At 47.3% G+C, this 16,315-nt stretch overlaps 1 protein-coding gene across 1 annotated transcript in view; it reads left to right on the top strand.

The window, feature by feature from the left end:
* The window catches only part of Ankrd27 (ankyrin repeat domain 27), a 51,477-nt gene that overhangs the window by 21,073 nt on the left and 14,089 nt on the right, over positions 1-16,315 (top strand). Inside the window, 10 exon segments of the mRNA XM_087191014.1 lie at positions 1,197-1,275; positions 1,772-1,904; positions 6,512-6,604; positions 7,332-7,459; positions 8,061-8,143; positions 9,313-9,428; positions 10,627-10,719; positions 12,082-12,279; positions 14,205-14,264; positions 14,377-14,493. Coding sequence (XP_087047140.1) covers positions 1,197-1,275; positions 1,772-1,904; positions 6,512-6,604; positions 7,332-7,459; positions 8,061-8,143; positions 9,313-9,428; positions 10,627-10,719; positions 12,082-12,279; positions 14,205-14,264; positions 14,377-14,493 — 1,100 coding nt within the window.

Raw genomic sequence — 16,315 nt, 5'->3', positions numbered from 1 at the left:
GCAAGGGCTAGATGCACACATCCAGATGAGGGCACCTGCTCAGAAGTGCCCCTGTTGTAAGGGTCCTTCAGCTGGGGCTGAGGTTCCGCAGTGCATTCCAGTGGGAGCACTTTGGGGACAGCTGGGTCAGGCATGATAAGGGTGAGAAAACAGTGACAGAAGTGGTGGCCTCAAAAATGAGCCAAGCTGGTGAAGGGTACAGGGAGGAGTCACTGTTTGTTAGGCTGTTCCTTCTAATTTTGCATTGGTATATGTTTGAAATTTCCCAATATAAAAAGTAAAGTGGGAGGTTTTTTTGCCTACCATGTGCAAGGCCCTGGGTTTGACCCCCAACACTGCAAAAGTAAAAAATTTAAAAAAGAAAAGTAAAACAAAAGAAGCTAAGAAAAAATTAAAAAGAAGAGGCAGGTCTACACATATGAATAGGGGATGGTCTCTAAGCATACTGAGTGGAGCAAATGGAGTGGATATGGTGCACCCACAGGAGCATCCAGGAAAGTGTGGGCAGCTCTGTGTCTGTATATACGAAGGCAAGTCCATAGGCTGCCTCTGAAAAGATACTCAGGAAGTGGCAGCAGAGACTGGGAAAGGAGGCTGAGTGGCAAGGGTAGGAGGGGCGTTCATTCCTTGCTCTCTGGTACTGTTTGAATTTGTTTGCTTATTTATTGCAGTGCTGGGGCTCACACTCAGGGCCTTATTCATGCTAGGCAAGTGGTCTACCACTGAGTCACACTCCTGACTCTGTACTGTTCGAATTTTCAGTCGTGAATGGATTACTTAAAAATGCAAAATGAAAAAAAGTGAAGGTACACAAGGACATAAGACTATGCGTGGAAAAACCAAAAGTGACCTCAGGAAGAGAGGGGCTTTGTTGATGGGTTGGGGCAAGTCTTCCTTTGTGTCTACTTTCACTGCCTCCCTGGGATCTTTACCCATTGAGAGGATGGTAAGACCTGGTCCGCATGGAGATGCTGCCTTTTGCTGCACATGTTCTGAAAATGCTGTATGTTCTTTTATCCCCTTGAGTCTGACATCTGTTCAGGAGATTGTAAGGGCACTTGTGCAATTTTGTTTCTTAGTGACCTGTAATCTTGCTGGAGTGTGGTTTTGTGGGTTGGATGGCAAAAGGGAATTTGTATACTTATCCTTCCCTTGGAGTCTCATGATGGCTTTGAACGTGCATTTTTCTCTTGCAGTGAACTTGGAGACCATGTGTACTGATGATCTTCTCTCAGTCCTGTTATATTTGCTGGTGAAAACAGAGATCCCTAATTGGTAACGTTTTTTGTTAAAATGCTTTTTAAAAGTGGCAGCACCATGTACTGTATAGTTTCAGTGCAACCCAGGGATAGCCACTTCTAACTGTGCATCTTATGGACAGGGTGCTTGTCCTCTCCTCTTTCCTCCAGGGGCTCCTCCTATTTACAGGTGGGGAAAATGAGCCTCAGGGAGCTTATGTTTCTTGTTCTGGACCATGCAGCGAGGCTGTGGCTGAACAGGAAGCTGACTCCAGTCCTTTCTTCCCCTAGGAACCCATAGTTCACATTTCAATAATCAGCTGTCTGAAAGCTAGCCTATTCAGGGAAGCAACAGGTAGTTTTACTTGTCCTAATGGCACACACTCCGCAGAGAGATCAAGGGAGGGACAGTGGTTGTAGCTCCCTTACCTGACTTACTGTGGGTGTTTGATCAGTCACCCAAACCAATAGCATTATTTTTGGAGAAATGTTAACTAAGTACTCAATGATAAAACTCTTCTTCTTTGTGGTAGGATGGCAAATTTGAGTTACATCAAAAACTTCAGATTTAGCAGCTCAGCGAAAGATGAATTGGGATACTGCCTGACCTCAGTTGAGGCTGCGATCGAATATATTCGGCAAGGAAGCCTTTCCATTAAACCACCTGTAAGACCACACTCCTTCCCTGCTTTTTGTGGGCACCGTGGTGCCTCTGACAGTGTTCTGGGCTGGTTGTGGAGGGGGGAGTCTTACAGTGTGTCCAAAGAATGGGGCCTCAGCTGTTGGAGGGCTGTGATGCTTGATGACCACCCAGGAAACCAAACATTAAGCCCTTCATTGCTTGTGAAAGTTGATTGGTTATCATTGCGATTCATGCTGTTAATGTCCTGCTTCATTAACCCCTGTCATCTTCAGAAGCACATGCGTGGAAAAGGAAGCCAGAAACGGTGAATTTGGATTTCTTGACAATGAGAGGCAAGAAGTGATTATTAATGTGTGCAGTTTTAGGACTCAGTGGCCTTATCATTTTTTTCTTGGTTGATCGGTGAACTTTGGCTAAAGGAGATGCTTATATTTCTGTGTGAACTGTGGGAATCTTGGGCCACATTTGCATTGCTGGCTGTTGTAGTCACTGTCCCCATCACCGGGACAAAGTACCTGACACTTGCAGGTATTGAAAGAGGAGAGGCTTATTTTGGCTCACGTTTTTAGTCCATGGTTGGCTGGCTCCAAGGCGGGAAGGCGTGGTGGAAGGGCCTGGGCAGAGGAGAGCTGCTCACCTCGTGGCATCCGGAAAGCAGAGAGATACAGGCCCTGGTGACCTGCCCTTTCCAGCCAGACCCCCCCAGCAGCGATCAGCTAAAGCCCCCATAATCTGATCACCTTCCGGAAGCCCCGCCTGTGAGTGCCCTTGGGGGGTATCTGGATATAAACCACAACACTGGCATATTCTGTTACATACCTTCAGTCAAAATTAATAGTCCTCAGAGAAGCCTCAAAGGTGAGGTCAATAAAGTGAGGAGATTTCTGCATTAAAAACCAAGAATGGTGAGAATTGAATATCATTTAATTCAGATTCTCTCCTGCAATAAATATCAAGTTAAAACACCTGGGAAGTCCATCCGTTGCCTACACAGACAGGTGCCCTCAGGTGAAAGCAGTTCCATTGAATCCATTCCTCACTAACATGTTGGGGCATTTTCTAGACTTTTCCCTATCCATGCATGTTACCTAACTGCATACTGCTTTTCCCTGAAAAGAACTTTATTTTTTTTCTGATCAGAAGACTGATATTTGCTTATAGATAATATTTGCAATACATAAAATTACAGTGAAGACATAAAAAATTTCATGAACTTAACAACCGGGGTGACTTATTAACATTTTAGTATATGCTTTTTCTCTGTGCAGATATAATTGTATTTTGCTGACTTACTTGTGTGTAATCTGATGGTTTTATGGTTAGCAATGAAGAGTTAGTGTCTGCCCTTATTTGGGGTGTGATAGGATCCCTCTCAGCTCAGGTGTGGCCGGCTGTGGCTCTTCTGAAGTGGTGTCCATATTTAGGGGGAAATCAATAACATTGTAGAATGCATGTGTGTGCACACATGCCTCTGCGTGCACATGTGTGTGCAGAATCAGAATTGCTGTTCATTCCCTTGGCTGTAAGGCTTCTTCCTTGCAGTTATTTTCTGTGAGGGTCTAGGAGCATCATGTGCTGTTCTCATCATGTCTGGAGTGGTTTCCCATGTCTTTTGCCTTTTTTTGCCTTTTGTGGTTCTTTCCTCTTTCTCTCCTGGCTCTTCCATCATGCAGGGGAATCAGCCTGATGCTCCATGATGAGGCTGGGAGCATCCCTTGTCTTCTGGAGGGGGGTCCTGTCCCTTTGCTGCCCCACAGTGTGGCCATCCTGGCTCTTCCTTTCTGTGGCACTTAGGAAAGTCAATACCTAAAGGCTTTGGCCAGGTTAGAAGGAGGTAGCTGACCAAACAAAACCAGGGAGCTTCTCTCACCTGCTTTTATTCCAGAAAATGTTGCAAGTGGTCCCTCTCCTGCTGGTGGTAGTTTGAATCCTGCCCTTTTATTTGACCTTTGGCAAATCTGCTTGTCACTCTAAGGCTCTGTCCATTTTCCCATTTATACTGGGGACAACGCTGCATATTTTACCCATTGATAGATCTTTGGGAGAATCAGACATGTTAGCAAAGGGTAACTTTTGAAGCACCAAGGTATTCTGGTGCCCTTGCTTGCTCTCCCCTGCATCTGGGTTCCCCTGTGTATCCTGAAAGATTATCCCCAAGGATGGTGTTTGGCTTAGGCGGGCAAGGGAGGGTCACAGCCCATCTTGCCTGGGGTGTCTGCCCTGATCCTGCCTTCCTGAATGCAGGGTGTTGATTCTGGTGGATGTTGGGGCCATGGATGTGTCGTCTTTGTGGCCTGCCTGGGGCCTGTCCCCTGGGTGTTAAGTGAGTCACCCTTGAGAGCTGCTCCCCACCTGTCCTGAGCCTGGCCTGTTATCGACAGACCAGGTGCTGTGGCCTCCTTGTCTTCGGTGACACCATCATTGGGATTCTGTCTGTACCAGTTGTCTGCCTTTGCTGCTGACTGGCTTCTTTTAGGTAATGAAGTTCCATTTAGGGAATAGGTGAAGTCAGTGCAATGTCATGGTGCTGCTTCCTGGGGGAAGAGCTCACATGTGTCTCCGCACAGCAGGCAAGGTTTCTGAAAAGCAGTAAGGATGAAATATTAGTAAATTATATAAGATTTTACTTTCAACTCTTCATCTAATATGGAATATGGTTCCACAGAAATTTTCTCCCAAAGGTATAACCATACTTGAGATGACATAAACAATTTTTTTTTGAGACAAGATCTTGCTATGTTCCTTTGTAGTCCAGGCTGGCCTTGAATTCACAATCTTCCTGCCTCAGTTTCCTGAGTGCTGTGATTATAGGTGTGCACCAGCATTCCCGGTCTGACCACACACGTTCTTTAAGTGTGTTCACAAATGAAGACTTTAGTTTTCTGAGAATAAATATTACTGAGATGGCTCCAGTTTTGCCTTTGTTCATCAGAAAATTAAGGGAAAACCCTTGAAACAATTTGTACCATTTCTTGTTCCAGTTATTTCCCTCTTTCTTTCTCTCTCTGTCTTTCTTTCTTTCTTTCTTTGTTCCTTCCTTCCTTCCTTCCTTCCTCCTTGTTTGAGGTAGGGTCTCAATGTATAGTCCAGGCTAGTCTTTTTTTTTTGTACCAGAGATCGAACTCAGGACCTTGAGCTTGCGAGGCAGGTGCGGGGCCACTGAGCTAAATCCCCAGCCCTAGTCTTAAACTCACTATGTACTCCAGGCTGGCCTCAACCTCATGATCCTTCTGCCTCAGCCTCCCGAGTTCTGAGGTTATATGTTTGTACTATCATCCCCTGCTCCAGATTTGCATACTTCTGGTCTTCTTCACTGTCCTGAGTTTCTTTCCTTTTTTGTTTGTTTGTTTGTTTGTTTGTTTTTGTTGGTACCAGGGATCAAACTCGGGACCTTGCACTTGCGAGGCAGACAGCAGAAACACTGAGCTAAATCCCCAGCCTGAGTTTCTAGTAAATAGTATTTACCCATTTCCCAAATAAGTCTCTGCTGATGCACTGTCCCTTCTGACTGCTCACTCCCCCTGAAGACTCAGTCCTGGAAGACCTACTTTCTTCCTTGCTGCCCTTCAGACAGCTACCCTGAGTTGAGGAAGAAGTCCTGGATTGATCTGAGTTTCTCTGGCCCTAAGCGGCTCAGCTATGAGTCACCCTATAAAGCAGATTGTGTGAGCTTTATATAGCATCTAGCAGCTGGGGGCCGAAGTGGCTCATTCAGAGGCGCTGGTGTTTGTCTGTCAAGTTAACCCTGTTTAAGGACCCTGTTTAATGGAGAAGCCCAGAACGTCCATCCCCTGACATGCTGTTGGCTCTGTCTTCGGCCAACTCAGAACTCAGTGGACTGTAAAAAAAGCACCTCACCCCACCATTTTGTGATGGTTTTAGGGTCATTCCTATAGAACCCGGCTGGGGGAAAAATTTCCCTTCGCCTCCCACCAAGACCCATTTTCAGGAAGTTAATTCATGATGAGACAGTTTCATTGCAGGTGCTCAAGTGACCACTGAATTATCCTGATATGATTTCATAAAGGAGGGACAAATGTCTAGATTTTTGTATCCAAATAATATCTGCAGTATGAAGATCTGGATTTGTTAAGTAGGGCAGGTCCTTGAAATGTCAAAAGTGGTTGGAGATGAGAGGATCTGTTTGTGTCAGGAATTCTTCCCTAGGGCCTTCCCAGACTTTGGCCCCAGGAGTGTGGCATCTCTTTCATGAGTACGCTCCCAAAGCAGGACGCCTCCTTGTGCTGGCTGGCACTGGGAAGTAGGAGGGACCAGCCTGTCTGATTGCTTTCTGTCTGTACCTCTGGCTAATGTGATGGGATGGGGAAGAGGGAAAGAGGCCAGGGCAGTCCAGCCTTCCATCTGCAGGATGATGGTGTGTGTGTGCGCGACATTCCACGTGCAGGGGTGGCACATTCCACACTGCATAGCCAGTGCCTCCTGGTCCCAAACAGACAGCCGTAGTGAGAGTCTCCCCTTCCAGTTGAGTTTGCTCTCTGCCTCAGTGAGCAGATCCAGGTGTGGGAGAAGTGGCCCTGACCTGTTCTGTGATGAATGGCAGGGATCACAGCTGGGCCTTCTATGTGGCAGGGTCTGTGTGATAAGACCGGTTGTTTGCTTTTTCCTGCAGGAGTCGGAGGGCTTTGATGACAGACTGTTTCTTAAGCAGAGGATGAGCTTACTGTCTCAGATGACCTCAACTCCTATTGACTGCCTCTTTAAGGTAAGATATTGGGATGTCTTTGTCGTGGTCGGCTCAGCAGTGCCTCCCCTCCCCTGGTAGCTGCCGCAGAGTTGCTACCTCTGCTGGGCTGTGGGAGCTGCTGTCACCTAGGTATGTGTGCAGGTCCCGAGCCACTGCAGCATCTGATTCCTTGGTGGTTTGATCGTGGGCACATGAGACAGCTCCCTGCACTGATACTGACTGACCCTGGGAGGCTGGGGTGGTGCCTGCAGGGAGTCGTGGAGGGCTGGGAGAGGCTGGCCTTTTGGGGAGCCTACTGATGCTCCCAGCGAGTGCATCCAGCAGTCACAGGGCTAAGCCCTTGGCTTGTGTGTCAGTGGGGCCTCTTGCCCATTGTACCTGATCTTTTTCCCCTAAGCTGAGGCTGTATTCGAATATAAGAGGAATAAGACCGAGGAATGAAAAACCACGTTAAGGTTCAGAGATATACTGTGTGTGGCCCTTCCTATTGCTTTGGGAATTTTATCATTTTTTTAATTATGGAAAATTTCTAACATTTATAGAAATAAGGGGAGTAGTATAAAAAGCAAGTTGCTGTGTAACCATCACCCAGACTTATTTCATCTCCAGCCCTTCCTAGTCTCCCCATCTGCCCAGATAATTTTGAAGGAAATCCTAGAGAGCAAATCAGGGCTTTCAAAATACTCACACCTCCAAGGACAAGTGATTCTTTAGCATTGATAGAGTTTGGGATCTCGGTTTTTAGCACATCGCTTCAGGTAACCAGAAGGAAGTGGAAAGACTTCTGAGCCAAGAAGACCATGACAAAGATGCTGTCCAAAAGATGTGTCACCCACTATGCTTCTGTGATGACTGTGAGAAACTGGTCTCTGGGTAAGAGGGAGCTGTGTGTGCCAGGGGTAGGAGACATGGTCCTGGTGGAATTTTCCACTTATCTTCCGTGCACTTATGAAAAGGGCCACATTCTCACTGCATCTCAGCTTCCTCTGCTGCCACATGTGACATCCGCTCCTTAGGAGAACCAGGCGAAGTAGAGGTTGTAAAAATATCTGCATGCCACTGGGCTGGTGTAAGGGCTTCCTCAGCCTCAGCTTTAAAGGGGGCTTTAGGGTGGGGCAATGTCAGTTTTTCCAAATTACACTTTTGGTTTCAACAGGCTATTTGGGGAGCCAGGGATTTAGCCCAGTGGTGCATGCCTGCCTGGCAAGCGCAAGGTCCTGAGTTTGATCCCTGGTACTGGGAAAAAACAAAAACAAAAGGCTATTTTGCCAAGTGCTGAGACCTAAAGGGCTGGACGGGGAGGAACACTGGAGCTACAGGCCTCGGATCCTCTCCCTATAGGAGTTGGCCAGGAGGTCCCTTGCCAGTGCGGACACATTCTGCGATCTCAAGATGCCGGCATGATGGCCTGGCTGGAAAGAGGCTTTACCATGCCATTCCACCTATGTGCTTTTCTGTGTCTTCTCTGTCCTAGGAGGCTGAATGATCCATCCATTGTCACTCCATTCTCCAGAGATGACAGGGGGCACACGCCTCTCCATGTGGCTGCTCTCTGTGGTATGTGGCCCTGCTGTGGCTCCTGTGGCAAAGGGGTGGCACCGAGCGAGGTGGCCCGGTGCAGCCTGGCTGACGGGGTAGCACAGAGCATGCATGGTGGATGCACTCCCAGGGCTGGCAAGGGGAGAATAGCGAATGTCCCATGGGCCTGGATAGCCGTTGTGTGACCTCTGTGGCCATCGTGCTGCTTCTTGGGCCAGAAGAGCTCATCCATGGGTCTTACCCGGTAGACACTGCCTGACACTGCCCTGGGGCTGGGGCCCAGGGAGAAGAGGCTGGAATCCCTACCATGAGAATGGTCTCAGAATTATCAGTTTAGGGTTCTTCTAACTCTGCCTTTAAAAATAATTTTGGGCCCAGTTGGTGCTGTGCACCTATAATCCCAGCTACTCAGGAGGCTGAGACAGGAAGATTCTGAGTTCAAGACCAATTTAGGCAACATAATGAGATGCCATCATTCACTACCCTCAAAAATGTGGGTGTTTTTGTGTGTATATGTGTTTTTTGTTTTGTTTTGTTTTTTGACAGGGCCTTACTATTTAGTTCAGACAGGCCTTGAACATACTGTGTAGCCCAGACTGGCCCCAGACTCCTGGTGATCCTCCTGGTTCAGCCTCCTGAGTGCTGGGATTATAGGCGTGTGTCATCATATCTGGCTTAAAAATGTTTTTACAGTGGACAGTGAAGGCAGAAAATCCAAACTTCTCCTGTGTCACTGGCCATCCTCTAATCTCTCAGAGATAATTTTAATTTCTGAGTATCTGGAATTTCTGCATGCTTTTGTGTATGTATGTATAAAATCTGTTTATGTCACAAGGCTCATATTGCTCTGGACGGTGCTGCTTTTCACTTGGCAATGTATCAGAGCATTTCTCCCTATTTGTATTTTAATGGCTGCATAGTGTTCCACCCTATAAGTTGACATGTTCTGTGGCTGTGTAAGGCTCTTTTCCATTGCCTTTGATTGCCTTGAGATGGGCTTGGGCTGGGTCCGACCCTTAAGTGTTTTCTGAGTCTGCAGAGCCTGTCTTGACATTTACTGTGGCTCCTCTCCAGCAGAAAACAGACATCCCGGGGTGCCTGTTGCTGGGATGTAAGAGGTGGGTAAGATGCACCGTGGCTTCACATCAGGTGTGGGAAGCTCCTGCCCTTACTTCTCCACTCTGCAGGGCAGGCGTCCCTCATCGACCTCCTGGTTTCCAAGGGTGCTGTGGTGAATGCCATGGACTATCACGGCTCCACTCCGCTTCACCTGGCGTGTCAGAGGGGCTACCAGAGCGTGACGGTGAGCAGGGGCCTTGGGAGCTTGGGAGCTCAGGAGCTCGCCCTGCGCTGCCCGAAGTGTCCCGGTGCTGCGCCTCTAGCTGTGTGGGCAGTGCAGTGTGGGTGGGAGCAGGAGGCACCTGCCTGGGTCCACTGAACGTCCGAGGGAAGAGAGGGTGGGGCTGGAGATGTTTCCCTTTAATCTCCAAACTTTTTGACAGGCAGGGTGAAAGCAGTGGCATAGTTTTAGTAGTAGCACAAGTTGAATATCCCTTATCCTAAATGCTTGGAAAGGTGTTTGGTTTAAGTTTATTTTTAGGTTTTGGAATATTGGCACATACATAAGGAGATATTTTGGGAATGGAACACAAGTACAAACACAAAATTCATTTGTTTTTTTTAAAAAAATTATTCGTGTTGGTATATGTTGGCAGTGCATGATACTAGCATTTGTTTTGGGGAATTGGTACATATATAACATATCTCGATCATTTTGATCACCTTTTTCCCCTCCTCTAGTCCTCCCTCATGTATGTTTGCTTGCTTGCTTACAGTCCTGGGGTTGAACCCAGGGCCTTCACACTGAGCTATATCTCCAGCCCTTTTATTTATTTATTTTTTGGTATGGGGGATCGAACTTGGGTCCTTGCACTTGCGAGGCAGGTGGCAGAACCACTGAGCTAAATCCTAGGCCCTCACCAGCCCTTTTTAATTTTTTATTTTGAGACAGGGTCTCACTAAGTTACTAGGATATCCAGCTGGGCTCAAACTTGTGCTCCTCCTCCCTCAGCCTCTCTTAGAGTACTGGGACCACAGGTGTGCGTCACCACTCCACGCTTCATTTATGATTCATGCTTACCTGGTACACCTACTTGAAGGCAATCTCATACAGTATTTAAATGCATCTGTTTTTTGACTTCGACCCATCACATGTGGTCAGGCGTGGAATTTTCCACTTGGTGGTGATGTGTTGGCACTCAGAAAGTTTCAGATTGTGGGAATTGGGGCTGTAGCTTAGTGGTAGAGCACTTGCCCAGTATCCACAAGGCTCTGGATTTTAGATTGTGAGGCATCTTGGATTTGAGAGTTTTGGATTAGGAATGGTCAATCCATAGATTCAAGATGGGAACAAATGACCTCCGCCCATGAGACAGACGCAAAGACACATTTCCTGTTTCCTGCTGCCCTGCTGGGCTCACCTGCTGTCGTCTGTCTGCCAGCTGCTGCTGCTGCACTACAAGGCCAGTGCTGAGGTACAGGACAACAACGGCAACACCCCCCTGCACCTGGCCTGCACCTACGGGCACGAAGATGTAAGTGGCACCTGGCCTTCCAGGAGCGGCTGTTTTCATTCTTCATTAACTCCCGGAGAAATGTGAACTTCTAGCTAGTTTAATGTTGTGTATTGTGTCGATAATTATTGAAGCATGGGGTGTGTAATATTTTTAGTTTAAAAAATTTAATGTATTACAGATGTTTTATTGAAGTAACAGAAACTAAAACTTAATTGCCCATTATCTTATCCTGAAATTAAATCATTTTCACTCATTTCCACTACCATCTGGTTCTTAACTCAGTGCATATTCAAATTTTCCATTTTATAAGTAACAGCTAGGAATTTTATAATTTCCATTTCTGCTTACTATTTTACTCTGCTTGTGTTATCTTTTGCTATCTACTCTTCTCCCTTTTCATCCCCCAGAATTATACAGAAATAGATATGTGCACGTGTAAAGTTGAGGCTGAGTTTGGGGTTAATGTACAAAAATGAGATCATACCCTGTACATTTCTATGCAACACGCTTTCCCACCTTATTATGTCAGCAAAATCCCCCAGGGCGATCAGCATAAATCTCACCTGTTCTTAAATAGCTTTTAATAGCACAGCAATCCACCTGTAGTATATCAAGGGACTTCAGGACCACATAGGTTCACCGATTGCTAGGAACACTCACGATATAGTTGCGTGACTCACAGCTGTGTTTATTACAGCGAAAGGACATAGCAAAATCCTCAAAGAGAAAAAGCACAGGAATGAAGTCTGGAGGAAACCAGAGCAGAGTTTCCGACAGTCCTTTCTCTCTGGAGTTGCACAAGATGTGCTTTATTCCTGTAGCAGTGAGCTGTGACAACACACACCAAGTGTCATCTCTCAGGGAAGCTTGTTAGGGACTGGGTGCCCAAGACTTTTATTCTCACTGGTTGTCTGAGCGTCCTGTGGCTCAGAATTCCACACCCCTGAAGGAAAGCATATGTTCGGCATAAACCACATTGTTGTACAACACAGTGCAGGCTGCGTGAGCCACCTGTCAGCTTGGGGACCATGGCTCACTCCCTATATCCAGGGTCTGAGGAACAGTACAGGCCAAGGGACGATCTCGTTAGAAGGCCTTTAAAGGAAAGCATTCCCAGGCCTCTGGGCTGTACATGGAGACATCACAGTTTCAGTCAGCTATTTCTTACTGATTTACTGATTGTATTGTGTTCTTTTTGAAAACAGCACAGTGTCCTGCTGGGGTAACATGGCTCCCAGAGCTATACTGTGTGCTGCTATACTTTGGCTTCGTGCATGGGGCCTCAGCTGAAGCAGGACATGGACTGAAGCCATGGGGGTGCAGATGCTGCCTGAGACTTTGCACGTTAGGACAAAGTGGCACCTTCTCATTTCCTTGCAGTGTGTGAAGGCTTTGGTCTACTATGATGTGCAGTCCTGCAGACTGGATATTGGCAATGAGAAAGGAGACACGCCCCTTCACATAGCTGCACGCTGGGGTTACCAAGGCATCATAGAGACATTGCTGCAGAATGGGGCACCCACAGAAATCCAAAACAGGCTGAAAGAGACGGCGCTCAAGTGTGCATTAAACTCAAAGGTAGCTCTTTTCGTCTCTGAGCATCAGATAAGTGTAAAAAATCAGTGTTCATAGATTGGCCTCACTAGATGAATGTCCGTTAGTGTCTGGACGTGTTATTAGTGGTGGAACTTGGTCTGCACCCTCTGTGCTATATTTGGAATGTCGTTGTTAATAGGTTTTACTTATTTAGATTATTTTCAGCGTTACTAGCAGTTTTTCTCAGTGTTGTACTAAGAGCTGCTCCCAGCTGAGCTGGCTTGGCCTCTGAAGGCTGTGGACTTCTTCCAGCAGTGGACAGGTGACAGTGGGACCCAGGGTGAGAGGAACAGACATAGGGGATGGGGGAATGAAAGCAGAACATGTCCTAGTTCTGTCTACCATCGCTTCAGCTTCCAGAAGCTTTATTTTCTTTCTTTCCTTTTTTTTGGCTTTTGAGACAGGGTCTCCCTATGTAGTTCAGGCTGGCCTTGAACTCACTATGTAGCCCAGGCTGGTCTTGAACTTGCAGTGATCCTTCTGGTTCAGTCCCCCAAGTGCTGGGATTACAGGCAGGGGCCACCATGTCCAGCTAGAAGCTTTATTTTCATTTGGCCAATGCTGAACCTCATTGGGTAGAGTTTCTTTCATCAATGATTTGTAACAAGCTTGGACACCTTTTCCTGGTAGTGATTTCTCAAAATATGATTTTTGGCACCCTGCATGGAAGTACCCACTGCTCATGAGTGGGTGGGGAAGAAGGCAGCTCATGGGGACCAATCCTTATGTCCAGCACCCCAGCACCTCCCTGGTGGGAGGGGTAGCCTAGGAGAAGCAAGTTGGCGATTTGCCAGGGGAAGCAAGGACCCCTGTGAGATGAACCCTCTGTGGGCCCAGAACAGCAGTGATTCTCAGCTTATAGAAGTGTCTCCATTTTAGAACAAGGTTCCAATTGTCCCCCTTCACACAGGTCCAACTTTCTGCCTTTTGATGTTTTACTGGCTCTCCCTGATCATTTCCAATTCGGGGAGTTCCTTTGTCTTATTCACATCTATTCTGAGAGTAGCACAGTTTTCATCTATTTTATTTTTTGTTGTTGTTGTGGTTTTTTTTTTTTTTTTGGTACTGGGGATCGAACTCCGGTCCTTGTCCTTGCACAGCAGGCGGCAAAACCACTGAGCTAAATCCCCGGCCTTCATCTATTTTAAACCACCTTGTTGAGGTTGACATAGAAAAAGCTGTGCATACTCCACAGGGACAACTTGATGGATCTGGAGCTGAGTACACACCCATGAAGCCATCACCACAGCCTGTGCTGTGAACATTGCCGTCACCAGTGAGCCCCTGCCTGTCATTTATTATTGCTCTTTTCGTGCGTGTGCTAAGAACCCTTAGCATTAGGTCTATAGCAGCAGTGGTTTGGAAGGGTTGCGCCTCTGCTCCTGGCTCCAGAGGCCCCGGCTATGCTGCCCTGAAAACCCACAAGGTCTCAGGTTGCAGCAGCTTAGAGGACTGAGCTGTGCTTTCCTGGGTTGGCGTTGCGATGCTGCTACCAGAGGCCCATCTGCAGGGAGAGCTGCAGAGGAGAGAGCAGGCTGCCTTCTTGGCCTGACTCTGGGCTGTCCCTGCTTGAGACTAGTGAGCACCAGTCAGAAAGTCCCACTTGACGCTGTGGAGGGCAGGCTGAGGCCAGACAGGGAGCTTTGAGACCTAGGAAGCTCTGCCTCGCTGTTAGAGGAGTGCAGTACAAGGGCAGGAAGCCCCGACTCTGTCCAGTGTGATACTGAATGCGTTCCCACTGCACCAGGGCTAGTTTGGCGTCTGACCGAGGTTATGGCTGGGCTGCAGGACCTGACTCTTGCTGCGCTGACATTCCATGGGGACAGATGGGCAGAGGAACTGTGGGTGATGACCCTTTGTGACAGCACATCTCATTCACTGCTTCTCATGTCTCCATGTCCTCCTAGATCCTGTCCATAATGGAAGCCCATCATCTGTCCTTTGAAAGGAGGCCAAAGCTTCCTGAGGTGAGTTAGCCGGGCTGCACTAGCTGGTGAGATGGGAGCTCCGGGCCCCTCCATGGTCCTCACGTGCCTGTGTGCCCGTGTCCCTTCTCTTGCCTGGGTGCACTTCCTGCAGGTCCCTGCACTGTCCCCTCAACACTCTGAGGATTCTATCAGCCAGGGCTCCTCCACCTCCAGCTTCTCTGTGTTGGTGAGCTCTAAACAAAAGGACCCCAAGAAGGACTACAGAGAGGTGAGCCTTCCTGATGGGAGGAGGGTGAAGAGGACCTTGTGGCTCTGGTGTTAGGGTGGCCAGTGGACGTGCCATAGCCTGAGCTGGGTACAATGGTGCCTGTAATCTTGGCATTCTGGGAGATTGAGGCAGGAGAATTAAATTGCAAGTTTGAGTCCAGCTTAGGCAACTTAGTGACTTAGACCCTCTCAAAAAAAATGTATGTGGGGCCGGGGATTTAGCTCAGTGGTTTTGCTGCCTGCCTTGCAATCGCAAGGACCCGAGTTCGATTCCTGGTACCAAAAAGAAAAAAAAAAGTATGTGTTGGGGGTATAGTGGTGATGGGCACTGAGGATGTATCTCAGTGCAGAGGCCTTGGATTCAATCCCTAGTACTGCAAAAACAAAAAGCTATAACCTGATGTGAGTTGCCCATCAGACTGCTTGCCTGGTACTGCAACAGCCGCTTGTGCTGGGGCCAAGGTAGTACCTTTGTGATGGGCCCAACTGTACCTCACGTTGCTCTTCACTTCTGGGCCCTTCCAGGCTCCTCCCTCAGCAGCTTGATGAACTATGTGTATGAGAGAAGAAGAAAAAGACAGAGGCAGAGAGAATATAGTCTAAGAAAAATACAAGCAAAGCTGCCTGCCGGTCCACTGATTTCAGACCTTTTGCAAAGTACATTCTCTGCTCTCCATCCCAAACCCATAAGCACCCCACTAATAATCTGATACAGGTCATCCCTGGCTTCTTAGAGAATTTAGGTAAGAAGTGACTCAGCCCTAGCATCCCTAAGACCCAAGCTGTGACCTGTTCTTGGAGACCCAACAAGTTTAGTCTCTGCAAAGCACCCACAAAGAAAGCCAAGAGGCACGGTCCACAGGCCAGCAGAGACCTGAAGTCTTTCTTGTGAGGAGGTATCCACCTTCCTGGGTAGTGGTTAATGAGAGCTGAGTATGTGTAGTCCTTTTTTTTTTTTTTTTAATCTTGGTGCCGGGGATTGAACTCAGGACCTTGCGCTTGGAAAGCAGGAGCATTGCCCCTGAGCTAAATCCCCAGCCCAAGTTTTGTTTTGTTTTGCTTTTTTGTACCAGAAATCAAATTGGCACCTTCCCCTTGCCAGGCTGAGCTAAATCTCTAGGCCTTGTTTAGTTCTGAATTATAGGGTGCCTGGCTTCTTAGAAAGCAGTATACACCAAGGTCACCATCATCTCACCTTTTACAGACTAGTAATTAAGAGCTATGGTTGTTTTCTTTTGTCTTGTTTCTTTTGTTTTTTTTTTTTTCTGGTACCGGGGATCGAACTCGGGTCCTTGCGCTTGCGCAGCAGGCGACCATTGAGCTAAATCCACGGCCTTTGTCTTGTTTCTTTTGTTTTGTTTTTTTGGACCGAGGATTGAACTCAGGACCTTGCACTTGCGAGGCAGGCGGTGGCACCACTGAGCTAAATCCCTGGTCCTGTCTTGTTTCTTTTTGAAGACAGGCATTACTATGAAGTCCAGGCTAGCCTCAAACTTGAGATCCTCTTCCCTCACCCTCCTGAGTGCTGGGACTACAGGTGTATGCTACCATGCACAGCTAATAGTTATGTTTTATGTACCTTAAATGACAATAGATTTTTCCCAGGATGCTCTTTTGGAGCAATTCTAGGGATATGTTTGAAATGTATTAAATAAGCTGTTAAACACATGTGCATAAACTGTGTTTATTGCCACGCAGTTTATAATAGCTAAATCTTAGAAACAGCCCAAATGCCCATCAACTGGTGACTGGTTAAAGAAGATGTGGTTTTTTAATAAAATGGAGTACTACTCGGCCATAAAGAATGATAGGGACATTTATAG

Source organism: Heterocephalus glaber, unplaced genomic scaffold (genome assembly GCF_053883595.1).
Source record: "Heterocephalus glaber isolate CG9 unplaced genomic scaffold, H.glaber_assembly_v1.0 deba00001561, whole genome shotgun sequence".
In the NCBI taxonomy this organism is placed as follows: Eukaryota; Metazoa; Chordata; class Mammalia; order Rodentia; family Bathyergidae; genus Heterocephalus; species Heterocephalus glaber.
This window is presented reverse-complemented; position numbering and strand designations above follow the sequence as displayed.